Source organism: Carex rostrata, chromosome 3, assembly GCF_964058835.1.
Source record: "Carex rostrata chromosome 3, lpCarRost1.2, whole genome shotgun sequence".
NCBI classification, from domain to species: domain Eukaryota; kingdom Viridiplantae; phylum Streptophyta; class Magnoliopsida; order Poales; family Cyperaceae; genus Carex; species Carex rostrata.
Window position 1 is genome coordinate 5,282,892 of NC_135920.1, and position 19,361 is coordinate 5,302,252.

Here is a 19,361-nt window from a genome sequence, read left to right on the forward strand (position 1 = left end):
TATAGTCAGTACGCTACATGAAGTGAATACTACTTTGTTAATATCATCACCAAAAAATACGAAACATCAGTTGCAAAACTGTGTTAAAAGAGCTAATGTGCGAAATAATGGAAATATATCGTGCGAGAAAACATATCCTATAACCCGAAAGGAGAAAGCCTCTCTCTCTCTTTCGCTTTCTCTCTAATTCAGGCGAGGCCTTTTGTACTTTTCTATCGGCTTTGCCTGAGGATTTTACATCTATCCCTTTTGCCCCCTTCTCTTTCTCTCTCTACCTCTCTTCGATCCGATCGCCTACCGAGAAATGCTGGAGATTTTCAAGGTACGCCTAGAGAAGCAAAAAAGAACAATAATTTTTTTGTAAAAGTTCTTGAACTGGGCTTTCTATTTTAACCTTTCTGGGTAATTGAGAACTCTGTTCAGTTTAGTGTGAAAGCTGCATTTAGTATAGTTAATTTTTCCATTTTTTTTTCAATGAATCATGGCCAGAACTTTGATCTTTGTCCAGACAATTCGCAATTCTTTTTTGTCTGCGCAGATTTCTTTTAGTTTAGTTTGCTCCTTTTCTCGAGTTTCTATTTATTCCCCACCAAAAGGTCAGATTTGACACTTGGATTCCCCGACAAATAATATAATAACAAAAAAAGAAATAACAATAATAAAAGCTAACTTCTGTAGAAACTTGATTACTGTTAATTTGACTTGTATTTTGCTCTGGAAAATTGTCAAATTCTCTTGTCGGTCTCTACTCTCCAACCTCAATTTTTGCTTTTCCTTTCTCTTCATTTAAAAAAAAAAACAAATTCTAAAGGTGAAGATCCCAATTGTGCATTCTTTTCTCAGGTCTGAAACAGCGGTTCGAGCTTAAAGACATCAGTTCTGGAAATAAATGGACGGAGATTCCTACTCAGGCCTGGGAAATGGGGCCCAGATGGATGGCAAAGTTGCACAAGCCTTTCAAAAGAGCTTTGTTCAGGTGCAGAACATCTTGGATCGGAACCGTCTTTTAATCAATGAGATCAATAAAAATCATGAATCGAAGTTGCCAGATAATCTGAACCGCAATGTGGGGTTGATTCGGGAGCTGAATAGCAATATCAGACATGTTGTTGAGTTGTATGCTGATCTGTCAGCAGCATTCGCGAGGTCAGTTCAGGCCTCTTCTTCTTCCCCTTCGGCGGAGGCCGACTCGATCGGTACCAGTAGGAAGCGAGTCAGAGATTAGGTGCTGGAATATAGGTGAGAGAGGAAGAAAGAGGTAGATATGCGGTGTTTTTCTATTATGTTATGGCAAAAATGTGTTTATCTGTCTTTGGTGGTTGTAATTTTGAATTGACATAGAAGGTTTTAACATTGGAGGCGAAAAAAGAAACATAAACAGTGGAAGAAGAAGTTAATACAAAACTGGACTCAGTTAAGCCTTGAAAAAGAAGCTTCTCTTTATTATGTAATAAAATGAGAAAAATCCTAAAATGAAGCAACAACAAATGGAAATTCAAGACCAAAATAGAATAGATTTTGTACATGTTACAGACTAAGGTACCACACCCAATATGGTAAATACTGCCTAAGATATAACTTTCTAGTCATATGTTTGATCTTTTAGTTTGAATAGGCTGACTTAAAATAGATGCTCCCAGAGATCTGAGTTTGTGTGTTTCAGTTCTCAATTATGCATAACACGATGTAAACTCCCATGAATTTTGCATTTAGACATTTAGTTCATACTGATTTTAAAGAATAGAAGTTTTGAGAGTTTCCAAAAGCTCGAGGCTAGTTCAAAAATTTCGGTGTGTTTGGTGTTTTGAAAGCCTCGTGTGAATAATTCCTTGATTTATGGAATCTAAGGGTGGTAACTATGCTGATGGGGAGTAGATGAGTACTGCCGGATGGGTCCTTCGCCGTCGGATTTACAGGAGGGTTTTGATGGGAGGTAACACCAATCTTAACACCATCCTCGCTGCTCTTGCTGCTCTGTATCATAGTGACAAAAGAATGGTTCGGATTCGGTTTGGTGGGGTAATTTTTTTTATTTGAATTTAATTCGGAAATGATTCGGTACAATAAAGAAGCAAAAAAAAAATTTGTGAATTCTAATCTAGCATTGAAATGTTTCTTGAAATTTTATCCACAGGGCTATTGTTGAATAGATAATTACATACACAATTTTTTTTTCTAAATCATATATGAGCAGATGCAATATGGATGGAAATTGAATAACCGTAGTGTGCCAACTTGTCTTGTCAATTACTTAACTTGATAATTAAGTAATCCCACTAAAAACAAGAAATGAAGTCGTCGTAGCAAAGCAAGCGTCTTCTTAGAAAACATCTACATCTAGGGGTGTCAACGGATTTCGGTATGGATTGGGTGAGGGTTCATGCTTGTAGCCGTTATGATAACAAAAAAAAAAAATCTTTACTCTTGTGTCTTTCTAGATACGGTACAAATTGAGTAAACAAATAATAAAGTGTCATTAACATTTCGATTTGTATTTTTAATCAAATATTTTTCAAAAAAAAAAAAAAAAGACAAATTAATAATGAATATAACCAATTTGTATTATGAAAATTTAATATAATACAAAACTATATGAGTAGAACTAGGGTGTTCTTAAGTTCATCAAGTCTCTTGGTGAACTCAAGTCTAAAAACTCATCGAATCGGCTTTAAACGACGAATCTGAACCATTGAAACTCGTCTACTTTACGAGTGATGCATCCACATGTAAAAAAAATTTAATTTTGAAATTAATTTTCCATAGAGTCAAGTGGTCAAAATAGGTTTAAAAAATGAATGCATTAAAATTAATTTATTAATCTTCTAATTTTGACCGCTCGACTTTGAACTAAATTAATTCGAATGTTTAAAATTTTCACATGTAGACGCATCACTCGTAAGGTAGGCGGGTTTCAACGGTTCGGATTCATCATTTGAAGTGGATTTGACGGGTTTTAGACTTGAGTTCATCAAGGAGCTTGGTGAACTTAAGAACACCCTAGTTCTACCCAAACTATATTGTATCGTGTATTATCTTTATATAAATATATATATCTTCATTTTTTTTAAATTATCTTATAAGATAGCGAGTAAGATAACAGAAAAAATTGGTACCTTTATACATACCCGATAAGTTAATAATTTTTTTTTATGTTTATTTTTTTCGAATACGATACAGATCGGATAAACGAATAAAAGAATGTCATTAACATCTCTATTATTATTAAATATATTTAATTTGAAGTGACAGTTTCTAATTCATTTTCATAAACGTGGTAAAGTTCTTAGCAACTTTAGAAAAAATTTAGAATTTTTTTTTTTAATAAGAAGTCGTTTATAAACTATAGCCAAAAGAACAATCGCTATTCGCTGCAAATCGCGCTCTCTCTCTTCCCTGACTCCCGTTTCAATTTTTTTATTAATAGAAAAAATAAAAATAAAATATCGATATTGGAAAACAATTTCACTAGATTTTGAAAAATAGGAAGAATGTTATAGTTTATAACGTCCATGACATTGTAGCTGGACGTTAAAAATCATAATATTCAGCTAATCTAATCGCTAATGATTTCTGATTAACAAAAAACACTATAGCTGAATATTATGGTCTATGAAGTCCAGTTATAGTGTGTGTGTTTTTTTTTTTTGGGAAAAAAACCTTACTTTCCTGTAGAAAATTAAGTGTATGCAGGACATATTGAACTTGATTTATTTTTCGTACATGATGTTTGATATAGATAGATAATATCACTTTAAATTTCTGGTATAATTTTAGCATAAAATATGGTCACTAATATTGTAAAGTATAAAATAAAATCACAGTACTAGCAAGTAAAATTGGATCAACAAATACTGGTACAAGTGTACAAGTAACTGTTAAGTAATAGGCCAAATTTCGTCTTATTTTTTTTTCTTTGATAACAAATAAAATAACCTTAATATGAGATGAAATATTTGAAACTAATATAATGAATTCTCTAAGATTCACAAAATTATTTCAGTCACAAGAAAAATAAAAATATAATCAGAACTGTGAGTTACTAAAATTTGATGATCATAATAAAAAGTGAAACTTTCCGCACAAGATCAATATACCAAAATTTGATTTAAAGTATGAAAGAAAAACTGTTCATCTAATTAAACTCACTAATGTGAAAATTCAGTGCTGCTTTTGCTTTCGATAGTGTGGCAAAAAGTGAGACTTATTCAAAAAAAAAAAATTGCAAACCGTAGCAAAAAAAAAAAAAATCACTGTAGCTAAATGTTATAGACCATAATGTTAGCTACAGTGTTTTAAATTAATTAGTGATCATTAACGATTGGATTAACTGAATGTTATGATTTATAACGTCCAGCTACAGCTACAGTGTTCTAACGTTATAAACCGTAACGTTTTTCTTCTATATTTCAAAATTTCACGAAAATATACCCATCATCCTTATTTTTTTTTCCTATTAATAAAAAAAAATCGGACTTCCGTTACTTCCGTAACCCAAACGAATTCGCTGACTTTCGTTCTTATTTAGCTGCAAATTCCCTGACTTCCGTTCTTATTTATGACATAAATTGAAAATATTAAATAATTTAAAATTAAAGAAATTAAAAAGCATACACAAGACTTGAGATTCGATTTTTCTCTTAGCTGTAGAATTAAGGGTTAATTTCTCATGTACCCTTCAAGAGTTCTTCAATTTCTTATTTATCCCTATACTCTTTATTATATTCAATATGTCCTTTAACTTTGTCTTTTCTTTCTTATTTGCCCATTGCACAATAATTTGAACTTAACCTTAATTAAAAGACAAAAATAACCCTTTAGAAATTCTTCTTTAAAAATTTAATGAGTCTCCTTGTTTTCTATTACGAACACAACTCAATTTGGAAAAATAAAAGAAAAGAAGATGGAAGTGAGACCAGAAAATGAGAAGGAGACTTGGGCTATTAAGGAAGAGACGCAGTCAGCAAATTAAAGGAGAATAAGAGGTGGTTGGGTAGATCCACTCAAGAAGTTTGGGGCATTAACGAGTGGGGAGTGCGTATCCTCTGAGATATCTCAACTTTTGCGTGACCGACGTGTTCGGCGCTATTCGGGGGTGATGTGGGGGGCTAGTATTATGTATGCTTTGAGATTCGTGCAGAGCATATTTAAACAGTTGTGATTTTCTATAAAGTCACACAAAGTTTGAGATATCTCAGAGGATACGGATTCGGCATGAACAGGGTATCATAAGAGTAGAAAACGAAGCTCAAGAAGTTTGAGCTTGTAGAAACAGAACAAAGGTTAAAAATACAGTAAAGCAAAGAAAGAAAAATAAAATATTAAAATGAAACCAAATTAGCTTCACCTCGTGTTTGCAGAACAGCCATTGGTTTTTTTTTTTTTCTGAGGAAAAGTAGAAGTCAAGCTTCCATTTCATTGACATAAATAACAGTTACATAAGTTTTGTAACTTCAGAAAATAAATAGGACTCAAGAGTGCCGAGTCTTACCTACAAAATAAAGAAAAAAGAAATAGAAGAAAAGAAGAAAGGAACATAGAGCAACAAAGAGAAAATAAAAAGAAAGAAAGAGGAAATAAACCAAAAGTCCAATTAAGATAAATAAAAGAAAAAAACTGAAAAACTATCCTAGTAATGCTCCAGTACCAATACCGATTTCATCCTTCTTGTTGCATGGTACTGTACCTATGTTGTGGCCTTATATGCTCCACCAGTTCCAGCAACATCTTGGTCTCTTCTTAAAAATTTTCTTAATATTCTAATTAAAGCTTGGGAGCAGTCAGAAACAGATTACCTCTGTACCAGAGCTGGTGTTGTGCCTCGTACCAACTGGTACCGTACCAACTATAGTCCCAAATTGAGTTGTGTTCGTAATAGAAAACAAGGAGACCCATTAAATTTTTAAAGAAGAATTTCTAAAGGGTTATTTTTGTCTTTTAATTAAGGTTAAGTTCAAATTATTGTGTAATGGGCAAATAAGAAAGAAAAGACAAAGTTAAAGGACATATTGAATATAATAAAGAGTATAGGGGTAAATAAGAAATTGAGGTACTCTTGAAGGGTACATGAGAAATTAACCCTAGAATGAATTATGAGGAAGAAGAAAAAAACACAGAGAGAGAATCCAATATTTATAGGCGGAAGGGCTGAAATCCTATTTCCCTATACCCGTTGGATTATCCTGGATAATTTAGCGGAAAGATACTCCTTTCTTATCACATCTTCTAAACAAAAATTAGAGAGAAAAAGGGAAGTTATCGGAGCCATGGGAAGCGAATCGTCGAGACACGGCGGAGGCGGCGGCGAAGGTTCCGGCGAGGCAGGCCTGCCGCAGAGACGATTTCCGCCGGCGGCTCAGCCGGAGATGATGAGAGCGGCGGAGAAGGACGAGAACTACGCCGCTCACGTGCAGGAGGCGTGCCGCGACGCATTTCGCCATCTCTTTGGTCAAGCTCTAATTTATTCATTTGCATACCTGTCCTACAGTTCTTAAAATTCACTGATATGTGCAGATGCAAAAGGATTTTCCATGAGAAAATGCCAATTCATTTTGTTAGTGTTATAGTCAAAACATGGAATAAGAATGAGCTTGAAGCTTATGACTCAACTTGTGAGCTTACAGTTTAGAGTTTCCTTTTAGATATTGCATCATGATCTTTCAAATCTTAGAAATGCCCTTTTGGTAGAGTTTTGTCGAACTTGTGAAGTGTGGAGTTTTGTAAAACCTACGCGAATACCATTCTTATGTTTTTTTTTTTTTTTTTTATCTTTTGACCTTTTTAGCAATTATGCTAACAATACTGTATTGTTTCTCTTTTTCGGTTCCAGGTACCAGGATTACAGTTACATACCAAAATGAGGTTAGTTTTGTCTTTCTCTATCTCTCTCTTTATTTCCTCTTTAATGGTTTCATTTATTTAGAAAAAAATTGTAAATGGTTAGATATGAACATGTTGTCTTAAGGTTAGTTCATGAGTATTAGTACTCGATTAGTAGTTAAGGTTATTAATTGAAGTAATGTTTTTTTTGGTTATAATCTGTACAGATAAAGCTGCTTGGTCAGACCTTTTACTATCTACTGACAACCGGTTCAGGTCAGCAAACATTAGGAGAGGAATATTGCGACATAATCCAGGTTCCTTTCTCTCTTTCTTGTTGTAATAATACTACCTCTGAATTAGCTGTTTCATATTGCCCGTGTTTCAGTCTTTCACATTGCAATGCTCTGTTTCTTTTGACAGATATATAAATGGAATTTTACTGTGATTTTATATATTAGGTAGCAAGTACAAACGGCCTACCGCCTACTCCTGCCAGGCATATACTTTTCATCATGTACCAGACTGCCATTCCATACCTGGCCGAAAGAATTAGGTATTCTATTTATGAAGCTAATGTTACTATGTTTTGCACATCCAACGATAATGACCAATATGTCTATAACACAAGACAATGAACAGCTCTAGAATGGTTGCTCGAGGTATTGCACTGAATGATGGTCAGTACGAGGAACTAGAATTTTCTGGCAACAGTATGACACAGGGAAGCCACACTGGATCTGCCTTAGCTGATCAATCTCCTTTGCCAGAGTCAAATCGATCAACAGCTGTGTCAAGGCTGAAAGGGAGAGTTCATGCCTTGTGGCTGTCGCTTCTTAGAAAATGTCCCTTGGTAACCTTCTAGTTTCCAATTATTTTTTCTTTATTCTTTTATTAGTAGTTGACAATAGGAACTACTGGATTTAAAACATATACATCAGGAATTTTAAAAATTGAAGTGCTTTTATATTGCTTTTGTTATACAGTTTTGCAATCACAGTTGAAATAACCCATTTTTGGTTATGTGGAGTTTGAAATATATTATTAGTAAGACCTTAATTTTTTGTTTGTTTTCTGTATAAACCATCTTGACGGAATTCATCTTTGGTTAGTTGCAATCACAGTTTGAAATAACCCATCTTGACAGAATATCGTTGAACATCTGTATATATCCTTCTTGTCAGGATTTGGATGATGTAAAATAAGCAAGCTTAGTAATTTTTTTAGAAAGAGCTCTTTTATATGATTGAGCTTTGTTGATGATTATATCTGTGCTCAAAATGATATATTTGACAATTAGGAATAAGGTCAGGGATTGCATAAAACTTGAAGGATGAGTCATGTATTTATTTACTTTATACTAATCCAAGTTGACACAATTCTTCTGCAGTTGATGCCATTTGCAAGGGAGGTTTTACAGCTTGCAATTCGCACCAACCTCATGTTTTTTTATTTTGAAGGTGATGATTGATAATTCCCTTATTCCAAAAGTTACATTTATGTGAGTATTACTCTCAGGTCTCAGCTGAATGAAATTGTAAATTTCATATGTTCCAGGTTTATACTACCATTTATCAAAACGGGCATCTGGCATTCGTTATGTGTTCATTGGGAAGCCGCTGAACCAAAGGCCTAGGTAAGGTAGTAAATTTTCCATTATTGCATTTGGACAATTGTAATTTATATTTAAATGCAAATTATAATCAATATCCCCTCAACCCCCATTATATGTTTTGTAGGTACCAATTATTGGGTATTTTTCTGTTAATTCAGTTGTGTATTCTTGGAGCTGAAGGACTTCGTAGAACGAATCTATCATCCATTGCTAGTCTGATTAATCAATCTTCACATACAAACCAGCCTACATCAAGAGGTCTAAATCTAACCTAACCCCACCGCCTCTTTTTACTCTGCTTGTAATTTGACTCACTTTTATTTTTGGCAAGCATTTAAGTATTGCATATAGTGCTGTACCTGACAGGTCTGGAATCCAAGTTAATAAACTTGTGTTAATTTTTTATTCTTTTATTACTGCTTAATTAACATTTGTATAGGTTGGTGTTTATTAATGAAAAACCCCAGATCCCTATTGACGATAGTCTTGACCCATTTAGAACTGAAAAAATCATTATTCAGAGTCTGTTGTGGAGACCTGACCGGATGCATTTAATACTGATAACTAAATATTTCTGGCTTATTGGAGGATTTTGATTTGAATGGTAGTTCGCCTTGGCAAATCATACTCGATTAATATAAGGCTGTTTAACTGTCCGAGTCCCTTTGCTTAATTGAAATCAGTACGGGGTGTGCCAATTCTAAATGAAGATGGAAATCTTGCAAGTGATTACAACTTTGATAAAGGCTTTGTCACGGAGGTATTTTCTTGCCACTAATTCTCTATGTTCAGATTTATATTTAATGTTGCAAAATTATGCACAAAATAACAGTTTATTTATTTTTAAATTTCCAGGGTCAAGGTAATAGCGTCGTCAATAAATGCACACTATGCCTCAGTGCTCGGCAACATCCTACTGCCACTCCCTGTGGACATGTCTTTTGTTGGTACACATCTGTTCTTTCACTTATTTATTGAATATTTTTTTTTAACTAGCCAAAAAACACAACGGCCACCTGTAAACTAATGTAAACATGAAATTAAAAAGACAATATTATGGTGCCTTTTGTTTGCAACAGCAGCTACTCAGCTAGTTCATATTTATAGCAGTACTTCACTACCACTGAGATGGTAATGATACTGATTTGGGGTCCTTAAGAGGGAATACTTTGGCGATAACTTTGTAACCGAAACATTAATTGAGATCACTCTTAGTATCAATTAAGACTAACCTGTGCAATCAAACAACAAGGAGCAGCATAGCAATATTAAATGTTGGGAAAAGCTGGCATGAAACCACAAATGTCTAAAATTCCAACCAAATTTGGAAATTGCTGGAGGTATGTCTGTTTTGTATGTTGATTTGGTACTACTTTACAGGAATTGCATAATGGAGTGGTGCAACGAGAAGCCAGAGTGCCCTCTTTGCCGTACATCTATCACACATTCAGGCTTAAGTTGTATATACCATTCTGATTTCTAATAGCTGAAGCATTTTTGTTTTGTTTTTCTTATGACGATCTTATTTTGGCTTGAAGACAAATTCCGATCAACATTTTTCATGCCATCTCACGCTAGACATGGAGAAATAAGCATACCTCACGAATAAAACACCTTAACAAACAGTTGTTTTTCACAAAGTACTATAAGATTACTGTACTAGTTTGTGGGAAAGGTGTGAAAGTGTAATTCCTGTACGTTTTTTTTTTTTTTGGTCATAACAGAATTGAGCAAATATAACTTTATTTTATGTTTTGGCCTTTCTATGTGATTTTTGCTAGTCTAATAAATGAAAAATGGACATTAATTCCTTGTAGGCAAGACAGCTTGATCTCCATAGGGGCAAAACTACTCATAGGGGTAAAACTTTAAATGGAAACAATATGAATACCAAAAGTAAAATAATACTTTCAATTATACTACTAATAGGCAGAAAAACTTTAGAACGATATAAATACCAAATATAAATAATACTTGAAATTATTGGACTTCCGTTTCATCACTTTCATGTCACTAAACAGTATAGAAGAATCTGTATGCTGGAACCTCTTTGAAAGAATGCACAAATTGGAATATTTACAAGGGTTTTAGTTTATCCTTGCTGTTCTGCTATCTTGAGCTGTTCTTCAAACCAAGCATTCCAGTTTGAAATTTGTTCTTCGCCATTGGCCACCTAAATGAAATTCATCTATTTCAAAATAGACTACTTATGATTTAAGTTCCTTCTTTTGTTTTCTTTTCAATTATTTTTTGAAGTAAAAAGGGAAAGCGAGTTTTTTGAATAACCTCAAAAATAAGTCCTTTATGCGGTACAGTGCCTAGTGCCTCCACACAGATCATGGCTGCATCCTCTTTGCTTATTCTTCCTTTTTCTGCGACCCCCTAATAACACACAATAATTACATCTATATTTTTATTAAGTTTTTTATATGACACTGCATGTTCATGTAGTCTTACAAACTATGTGAGCATGTAACAATTAATTATTATTTAACTGGGCGAGGTAACTGTTGTAATTAAAAATTAACTTTAATACGAAATCTCCCAGTTTGAATTGCCTAACATTTTGCTATAAATGACTTGCAATTGTCATGCTCTTGCAAAGTTTATATCAAGATCACTTTACATTGTTACTTTTCTAAACAACAATGAAATTGAAAATAAAAAAAAGAATCCAGTACCTCTTCAAAGCTAAAACCCTGTTGACCACCAGGCGTACTCTGCAAAGAACCTGTGCGTATGATTGTATACGGAATTCCAGACGAGATAACAAGTTCCTCATCTCTCTCTGCAATTTTTTTCAAGTTCCCATTTATCATAGCTTGAAGCCCAGTGCTACCTCTATACACCGCCAGCTGCACCCTTGATAACATAAATAAACACTCATGCAACTATGCAATATTGACCTTTAAGCTTAAAAAAGAATGCAAGTGATATCTAAATATTTGCTGCCTTTCTTTTAAAAGGGAAAATAACACGAGAAAAGAAAAACCTGTGATAGCATAACAATGTGCTCTATACCCCTAAAATCCTTTACTTTAGAGAGGAAGCCATCCTATTAATAATAACCTTTATCAGTAATTAAAAAAAATTGAAAGCAAGTAACATGTATAAACCTATATGAGAGGGGCCAACTGTAAAAAACACTAAATGAGCAGGTAATGTCACCTACATTTTCAGTGCAAATTATGGAGCGTACGCCTCTCAAAGCTTTCTTGAGAAAGGAACTTTCATTTGTATCTCCAGCCACAGGCTACAAGAACAAAAGATGATAACTAAAAGGAAAGATTAATGCATATGTTAGGCTTTCAGTTTGCCAATTTTGAGGTGAAACTAATTATCCTGGACTAATAAAATAGAATAAATCAAAATTCTTGTGTCCTTACCTCAACATAATTACCAAAAGCTTCAACAGCTGCTCTTTTGTCCTTAACCAGTGCTTTTATTCTGGATCGTTTAACTATCAGTGAAAGTATTACCATCTGAAAAAAAATACATGTACCAGTTATTGCCAGATCATACAGTTTTAGTCTAGAGTACTGCAATCATATCACTTTAGTGCTTTTTTTTGCCTTTTTCCTTTCTGCAGGGATTGACTCTGTTTAAATTTTTTTTTCTCAATACCACAAAGCAAGCTTCTTCAAGAAATCAGTTAAATTTTGAAATTCATAAATGAAAAGGGGTCATGAATTACTCACCTGCCCCATTTCACTTTCCCCATCAGTCAACAGGACAGCATCCCGTATATCTTCAACATCTTTGTTCAATCCAAATTATTTCAAACAAAAGGACCAATTTAATAATCATGCAAAATTTGGTAATGAACTTCTACTTAATTTTATCTAGCATGCAAATAGTACCTGAAGAATCATCCTCTTGAGTTTCTTTAGCACCTCCATCTTTTGGCATCAGATCTGGTGCCCCATACCACTTCCTCAATTTTGGTCCACCTTATAATATAAGTTTGTGCATTAGTCTATACTTGCAGTTCTACTTTCGAAACTGATTATCAATTCAGAATTTTGATCAGCTAAATTTTCGTAATTACAAGAATTTTCTATTTTGTTCAGTAAGTTAGCCATGACTTGGCAAAAAGATCCAAAATTACAGGTAGCATCTCAGTCACAAAATATGCATGTTATGTTGATGCTTGGGAGGAGTGTTATAAATATAAATGTCCAAAAGGTTGAATTTGTTAAGGTTTCCAGTTTTATGCGACTTATCTCACTACTTTCTTTTAATGATCAAACTTTGTTTCTCTATCTCACACTAAAGCATATGAAAACTAATATCTGGTAAATTTATACGGGTTGTCAGGCCATTCTCTGTTCATCTATGTGTTCTAAAAATTCTATAACTAGTAGCAAAAAGGTCATAACTTAATTTACTTGGAAGATTACCTTGGCAAATATTAAGTTTGCTCTGAACTGAAATTACACAAGATGGAATCATGTTTCTGTGTACTATTGGCCCGTACTTGACAATTTATCTGGTGCAATCACTGCTTCTCCATGATTTACACATAAATTGTTCATTTTAACCCTCTTTTATATACCAGAAACTGTGATCTAAAGCTATTAAAGAATGCCGTCATGTATGGTTACCCTGTTTCAACCATTTTTCATTGTTTAAATAGTACAGAAATCCAATTGTTTTCCATCCAAATGAATTGGTTTCTCAGCATTCTATTTAAGCATATTTGTTGTCAGGTATCTATTCAAAGTAGTACACTAGTATCACAGACTAAACCACCACCTTCTATATAGTCGAGAATACGGTCAGTGAAACTCGTGTTATCTTCATTGTTAGCTTGACAGCGCGTGAATGGCCTCCTTGTGGGGATAAAGGAAAGAGAGGTATGAGGCGTTTCGATGCCAGATAACAATTTCAGACATTGAAGCTCTCTGCGCGAAGGAAGAGAAGGAGATGGTGACGATGAGGTTAGCTGAATCAACATTTCATAAAAGAAAATCAAGAGAAAATCGTGGCCTTGGTTGCTGTCTCAAGCAATGGAAAGGGAGTTGAAAGGAATGAAAAAAAATGAAAATGCGAGAGCCGAGAGATTTTCCAGAGGAATAGATAAGGAATGGGTGCTTTCAGCTATGGATAGGATGTATAACTCGGCCCAATGAAATTATGTGGGCCTAATTTAATTAGACCTAAATAGGCCCAGTGAGGCCCATTATAAACCCCTAAACCAGACCTTGTTGGTATTATAAATATGTAATATCGCATGTGATTTAGACATGAAATCCTCTCTTCTTGTTGGCGGCGCTTAGGGTTTTAACAAAGTGAGGGATCAGATTTCCCAAGGTATATCTCTCTCTTTCTACACTCCCCCCCATCTGTCTATCGGGATCGGATTAGGTTTCGTGTGGTTTGGTTGGGATTTTGTTTTCCTCGCCATTTTTCTTTTTAAAAGTTACAAATTTTAGCACATTTTTGTCTTTTTGAAGCAGTTGTGTACCCTAAGTGAGGAATCTAATTGAAGGCTATGGAAATCCGTTTCCAAGTGAAGCTTTTCAATATTTTGTCATAGTTACTCTGATAGGGCTAACGTTGTTAATTAAATCTTCGGTTTTTTTACCTTTTTTTTTTCTTGTGGTATGTCTGGTTTGTAATACTTAGCCTTAAATTTTGAATGTTTACAGTATGCTTGCATCATTTTAAAAGCCAAACTGTTATTTTTTCATTATTTAATTGCTTAATGCCACCACTTAGAAGCCTCACACCTTTTGTTACGATATCTAATCTGTTTAAATAATTAAGGGTTTAAGGGATCAAATATAGTTCCCGTCATCTACACAGCAGCTTGGTGTTTGTATCAATCTGTGTCTGATGATGACTAAATTGCCCTATCCCGTCATGAAATGAGCTGTGGAACTTTAATTTATGTGTCCCCTGCTTGTTTTATTGAAGGGACATTAAACAAAATACAAGTAACCTATATATGCATGGCAAGTTCGTTTTTACATCACCTTCAGAAACAGTACTTTAGCTAGTCCGTCCTATTAGGTAAATTCCTTTCTAAGAAATTAGTTGTTTACTATTATTTGATTAAGTGTGTTGTTTTATTCGGTCATCATTAAAGCAAATAGGTCAAATAAATACTGACTTTGTGTCGGAAGATGACTAAATTGTAAATCTTTGACAAGCAAGCAGGTGGTACATATTGTTGTTACCAGTGTTGCTGTGTTAAAGGGACATTTTAATATAAGATCCAGCAGAACATTATATGTTTGAAAGAATGCTGGTTGAATTGCTTGCACATTATAGTGCTTTGATGCTCTATTGTCTTATTAGGTTAAAATATTTCGAATAAATTAAGTGTTCTTCAATAAGATTATATTTTATTATGTGATGTGTAAAGCAATTAGTTTAAAGTAATACCAACTTTCATGAAAGGTGACTATAGATTTCATGCTGTTTAAACTGGCATGAAATCAGAAATGGTATTTCCGTGTTTCAAACTGCATATTAACAGTGGTTGTTAAATCCTTTCTGTAAATTTTTTTTGGCTAATTGATTTATTGTATTTAAGCTATATTCATGGTCCTTGCCTCCTTGGTGGTTAATTAGCCAGTCACTTGTTGCAGCTATGTTGCTGTGGGTACCCTGTGAATGGTCAGTAAACTCACCTAAATTTTATGAATCAATGCATTTTTTTGAGGAAATTATATTATTAATTTTCTTTACTGATGCATTGACTTAAAATTCTCAAATGTAAGTTTTGTATGTAATCTATAGTGTACTGATCTCGTGTTGCTGATGCTTGTCCTATAATTCCATGATAAGAGTTGTATGTTATTTAGAGTTCTGCTTTTAATATTTTCTTCTATGTTTTAGTGAGAATGATGATAAAATGATTATGATCATATTGAAAGATCTGTTTGATACAGATGGTGCTTGGTTTTTAGGGATTTATCTGACTCCTTGTTTTTTAATTTTTGTGAGCAAGGGTATCTTTTATCTGTTCATTTTGACTATATTTGTGGGTTGGAGAAATGATGATGTATAATCCATAGAATGCTACTGATATGTGATGAGCAAACATATACATGCACTACCATCTGATCTCGATAAATTTTTGTTTAATCTACTTCATATTTCTATGTTTTTGCTAAATGTTCTTTAATTTACTGTCAAAATCAGCAGGAATTGTGTGTATCGGTGTTATGCTAATTATGCATTTTTAGCCAAAAGATTTTCCTGCCAAACAAAAGTTTGTAGAGAATGGGCAGTTGGATAATGCAATTTTTAATGCTTATTTCAACAATCATTTTCCTCACATTTGGAAGGTCATTGCTCACAGATTCAAATTTGCTCCTTTCTTAAAGAAAAATATAACCCTTTTTTTAGAGAGAGATTGAGAGATGGACACAGAAGGGGTTCTCCTTTTCTTCAGGAAATGGAGCAAAATTGAATCCATTACCTTCCCCTCCCTTTGTATATTTGTATGGTTTAGTTTTAGTTTTATCAATAGGGGCCTTGTGTCAGCATTTGGTGTAGTGAAGCTTTTCAAATTTATTTGTGTCCATTACTATTTCCAGCGATTTGATATTCCTGTGATAAGGGTTTCCTGTGAATCATATCTTTAGAACTGCACTTTTGGATACAAATGGCAAAACTTTTAGGCCTTGTGCCTCATCCTTCTTGATATTGTAGGTATCTCTTATTTTTGTTCATTCCTGCATTTTTTTCCTGAGTGGCAGAAATGATGAAAATATAATCCATAGAACTGTACTGATGAGTGACGAACAAATATATACATGCACTACCATCTGATATCCTTAAAATATTTATTTTTTGCCTTTGCTAGTCATAAATGGGTATTTTTTTTGTTTTTAACTAGTTCTAAACAGCAGCAGGAATTGTGTTTATCGGTGTTATGCTGTTTGTGCATTTCATGCTGAAAGATTTTCCTGCCAAACAAAAGTTTGTAGAGAATGGGCAGTTGGATAATGTGATTTTTAATGCTTATTTCAACAATCATTTTCCTCACATTTTGAAGGTCACTGCATATGGATTTAAATTTGCTTCTTTTCTTAGAGAAAAATAAAACCCTTTTTTAGAGAGAAAAAGTGGAAGGAGTGAGATTGAGACATGAACAGAGAGGGGGTTATACTTTTCTTCGGGAAATGGAGCAAAGTTGAATCCATTACCTTCCCCTCCATTTGTATGGTTGTATGGTTTTGTTTTAGTTTTATCAATAGGGGCCTTGTGTCAGCATTTGTAGTGAAGCTTTTCAAATTTATTTGTGTCCATTATTATTTCCAGCAATTCTAAATTCCTGTGATAAGGGTTTCCTGTGAATCATATCTTTAGAACTGCACTTTTAGATAGAAATGGCAAAACTTTAAGGCCTTGTGCCTCATCCTTCTTGATTTTGTTGTTATCTCTTATTTTTGTTAATTCCTGCATTTTTTTTCTGATTGGGAGAAATGAAGAAAGTATAATCCATAGAATTATACTGATGAGTGATGAGCAAATATATACATGCACTACCATCTAACCTCCTAAAAATATTTATTTTTTGCCTTTGCTAGTCATAAATGGGTTTTTTTTTTTAAATAATTGTAAACAGCAGCAGGAATTGTGTGTATCGGTGTTATGCTGTTTGTGCATTTCAAGCCGAAAGATTTTCCTGCCAAAAAGAAATAGTGGCAAATGGGCAGTTGGTTTATGCTTTTTGAGTGCTTTTTCCAACAATCATTTTCCTCACATTTTTGTTCATTCCTGCATTTTGTTTATGCTGTTTGTGTGAAAGACTGAAAGGTTGTGGGTTTGAAACAAGGATGAGGTCATTTATAAACATTAAACATTACAAGTTAGTTTTTATATTAAAAAAATGCAAAAAATATTAAAATTTGATACAAACTGTCTTTCCGAGTTGAGATATATGAAAATTTAAGTTGATTTTTGGTAAATCAACCATTTAAATTCTTAAAGCGCGAATCGTAAGACAATCCCTTTTCAATATATACCGCCCTGTACATGACATGTTTCAAATTGAATATGGACCAGTTTTGACTCGAGAGGATACTGACTCGCAATCTTGGTGGATTCTATGGTTCATGCTGCTGGTATGCAGAGCAACAATGGCAGGTTAAAATGAAGAATAAAAATAAATAACAAGAAATTACATCAGATATTTAAATAAAGCTTTCAAATCATCAATCAAACATATTTTATTAACTGCGATAAACTCTACAATTACTACCTTATCAAATAACATTTGAAATCAAGTCAGCTGGAATTTACTTGTAAACATGCCCAGTACTATTCGGAATTTTAAGTTAATTAGCTTGACAATTACAAAAGATGAAGTAAACAAAACATGAATGAAAATAAGAATCAACCTCTGCAATCAATTCAGGATTCTTCTTTTGCTTTTTTATACCTGTGCAATTTTAATAATATTTATTAGAGTTATTAGCATCGATCAGATTCCTGGATTTACATCTATAATAAATAGCAACATCAACTTTGACATCCTGTTATCATTATAATTTCGGTTGAAAATCACGTTTAGATAACAAAAACACACAAAATCTGATCTGATGATAACAACAAAATAGTGCACCAGTAATAAGCGAAAGATCATTAAGTTCACATCATTGATAATTTAGCAAACTTGGTGTTGTCCCGCAAAAAATATACCCATTTCCATTTCATTCAGGCCAAATGTTTGACAGCAGCCAAGACATCTCGTGGTAACAAAATTATATTGTCCTGATGTATATCAAGATTTGGCCTCCAGTCCATAATTTGTCAAGCAATCCTTCATAATTTGCTCTTTTTTATATATAATCACTTGATGAAGTGCAAAAACCGCACCAAACAACATATAGACATGACATACCACATTTACCATACGGATCATACCTATAGGTATCATTGAATTTGAATTTAATTCTTCATGATTGTCAAAATAAATGTTTATCGAATCTCAATCCACTGTCGGTACGAGAAAAGCTGGCCTCGGAACTGAAGCAGGTTACCAATGGGTGACTGAGCTTGAAGCTGGAACACTGATGAGTGTACAGTATAACTTTATACCAAGAAGCTCTAACTCACATGGAAAGCTGTGAGCCTAGGGATGTAAACGGATTGGATATTATCCGATTATATCTGGATCCGAATCCGAAAATTATTGAATTTGAATATTCGAATACGGATGCAGATACGGTATTGAATATGGAGCCGGATACAGATCTGGATAATTCCGAATCCGACTTAATAGCTTAACCGGATAATCCGAAACAATCCCCGCATAATCTAACCCACATCTACTTATCCAACTTATATTGCTATTTGGTCCCTGGACCAGCTCTGGCGTTTCACTTGAATAAAAGGATGCCAACTTTGGAGTATATAAATGCTCGTCTGTTATTGGTGATTCTCTTGTGGACTAAACTTAGTAACCCGTTCCGGACTTTCTTTTTTTCTTTTACTTTTCTTTTTGCTTTACTTTATGAATAGTAAGCTATATATATATATGCAATGCTACTAAGCTGCAGTTCTCTGCTCTTATTTCTTAATGTAGTCCGTAACTTCGCACATCAACAAAATTTGATGCAATGAAAAAAATTATTCATATATCATTCCTGGAGACAAAGTATGATGATTGTTTTCTTTGCGTCAATTTTTTTGTAAGGCAGTACATTAAAGAAGCTCTAATAAAAATTATTCGTATATCATTCCTGGAGACAAAGTTATTTATTTTTCATAATGTACATCGATAATTTATTTTAATTATCCGAATTATATTTATATCCGACCATTATCCGATCCGTACTCGTATCCTAGACTATCCATATCCGAAAATTATAATGGATAAGGATAAGGATACGGTAAGACCACTATCCGATCCTTATCCGACCGTTTACACCCCTATGTGAGCCCGTGGCCATTGCGTATAATCAGTGAG

General features: G+C 33.8%; 3 protein-coding genes, 1 long non-coding RNA gene and 4 other non-coding genes across 9 annotated transcripts; 7 read left to right on the forward strand and 1 right to left on the reverse strand.

Moving 5' to 3' along the window:
* Positions 1–122: 122 nt before the first annotated feature.
* Positions 123–1,413, forward strand: ELF4-L2 (ELF4-like 2). The gene is made up of 2 exons (XM_078298881.1): positions 123–322; positions 844–1,413. The coding sequence occupies exon 2, from the start codon at positions 890–892 to the stop codon at positions 1,223–1,225; it is 336 nt and encodes a 111-aa protein (XP_078155007.1). The 5' UTR covers positions 123–322; positions 844–889; the 3' UTR covers positions 1,226–1,413.
* Positions 1,414–6,101: 4,688 nt separating this feature from the next.
* PEX10 (peroxin 10) lies at positions 6,102–10,609 on the forward strand. 2 transcript variants are annotated; one of them, XM_078298884.1, is made up of 11 exons: positions 6,103–6,444; positions 6,827–6,858; positions 7,044–7,133; positions 7,278–7,372; positions 7,459–7,669; positions 8,207–8,276; positions 8,374–8,452; positions 8,556–8,689; positions 9,115–9,191; positions 9,287–9,378; positions 9,812–10,609. In XM_078298884.1, the coding sequence occupies exons 1-11, from the start codon at positions 6,264–6,266 to the stop codon at positions 9,912–9,914; spliced, it is 1,164 nt and encodes a 387-aa protein (XP_078155010.1). In that variant the 5' UTR covers positions 6,103–6,263; the 3' UTR covers positions 9,915–10,609. The 2 variants fall into 2 exon arrangements, with proteins under 2 accessions (XP_078155011.1, XP_078155010.1); XM_078298885.1 differs by lacking the exon at positions 7,278–7,372 and having other exon boundaries at positions 6,102–6,444; positions 7,448–7,669.
* Positions 10,329–13,488, reverse strand: LOC144551082 (NAD(P)-binding Rossmann-fold superfamily protein). The gene is made up of 9 exons (XM_078298887.1): positions 13,187–13,488; positions 12,292–12,381; positions 12,130–12,188; positions 11,818–11,913; positions 11,604–11,684; positions 11,424–11,486; positions 11,113–11,286; positions 10,718–10,813; positions 10,329–10,604 (listed from the first exon to the last, which is right to left on the reverse strand). Exons 1-9 carry the CDS (start codon positions 13,386–13,388, stop codon positions 10,524–10,526), a joined length of 942 nt encoding a protein of 313 aa, XP_078155013.1. The 5' UTR covers positions 13,389–13,488; the 3' UTR covers positions 10,329–10,523.
* A 120-nt stretch (positions 13,489–13,608) lies between these two features.
* LOC144551083 (uncharacterized) lies at positions 13,609–16,815 on the forward strand. The gene is made up of 2 exons (XR_013510750.1): positions 13,609–13,744; positions 13,891–16,815. It is a non-coding gene; the product is annotated as an uncharacterized LOC144551083 (long non-coding RNA).
* On the forward strand, positions 15,429–15,511 carry LOC144552360 (small nucleolar RNA Z195/SNORD33/SNORD32 family). Its single transcript, XR_013511093.1, has one exon. It is a non-coding gene; the product is annotated as a small nucleolar RNA Z195/SNORD33/SNORD32 family (small nucleolar RNA).
* LOC144552234 (small nucleolar RNA snoR135) lies at positions 15,580–15,724 on the forward strand. Its single transcript, XR_013510979.1, has one exon. It is a non-coding gene; the product is annotated as a small nucleolar RNA snoR135 (small nucleolar RNA).
* LOC144552235 (small nucleolar RNA snoR135) lies at positions 16,293–16,437 on the forward strand. The gene has a single exon (XR_013510980.1). It is a non-coding gene; the product is annotated as a small nucleolar RNA snoR135 (small nucleolar RNA).
* Positions 16,816–17,014: 199 nt separating the features above from the next.
* LOC144552233 (small nucleolar RNA snoR135) lies at positions 17,015–17,157 on the forward strand. Its single transcript, XR_013510978.1, has one exon. It is a non-coding gene; the product is annotated as a small nucleolar RNA snoR135 (small nucleolar RNA).
* The last annotated feature ends 2,204 nt before the right edge of the window (positions 17,158–19,361 follow it).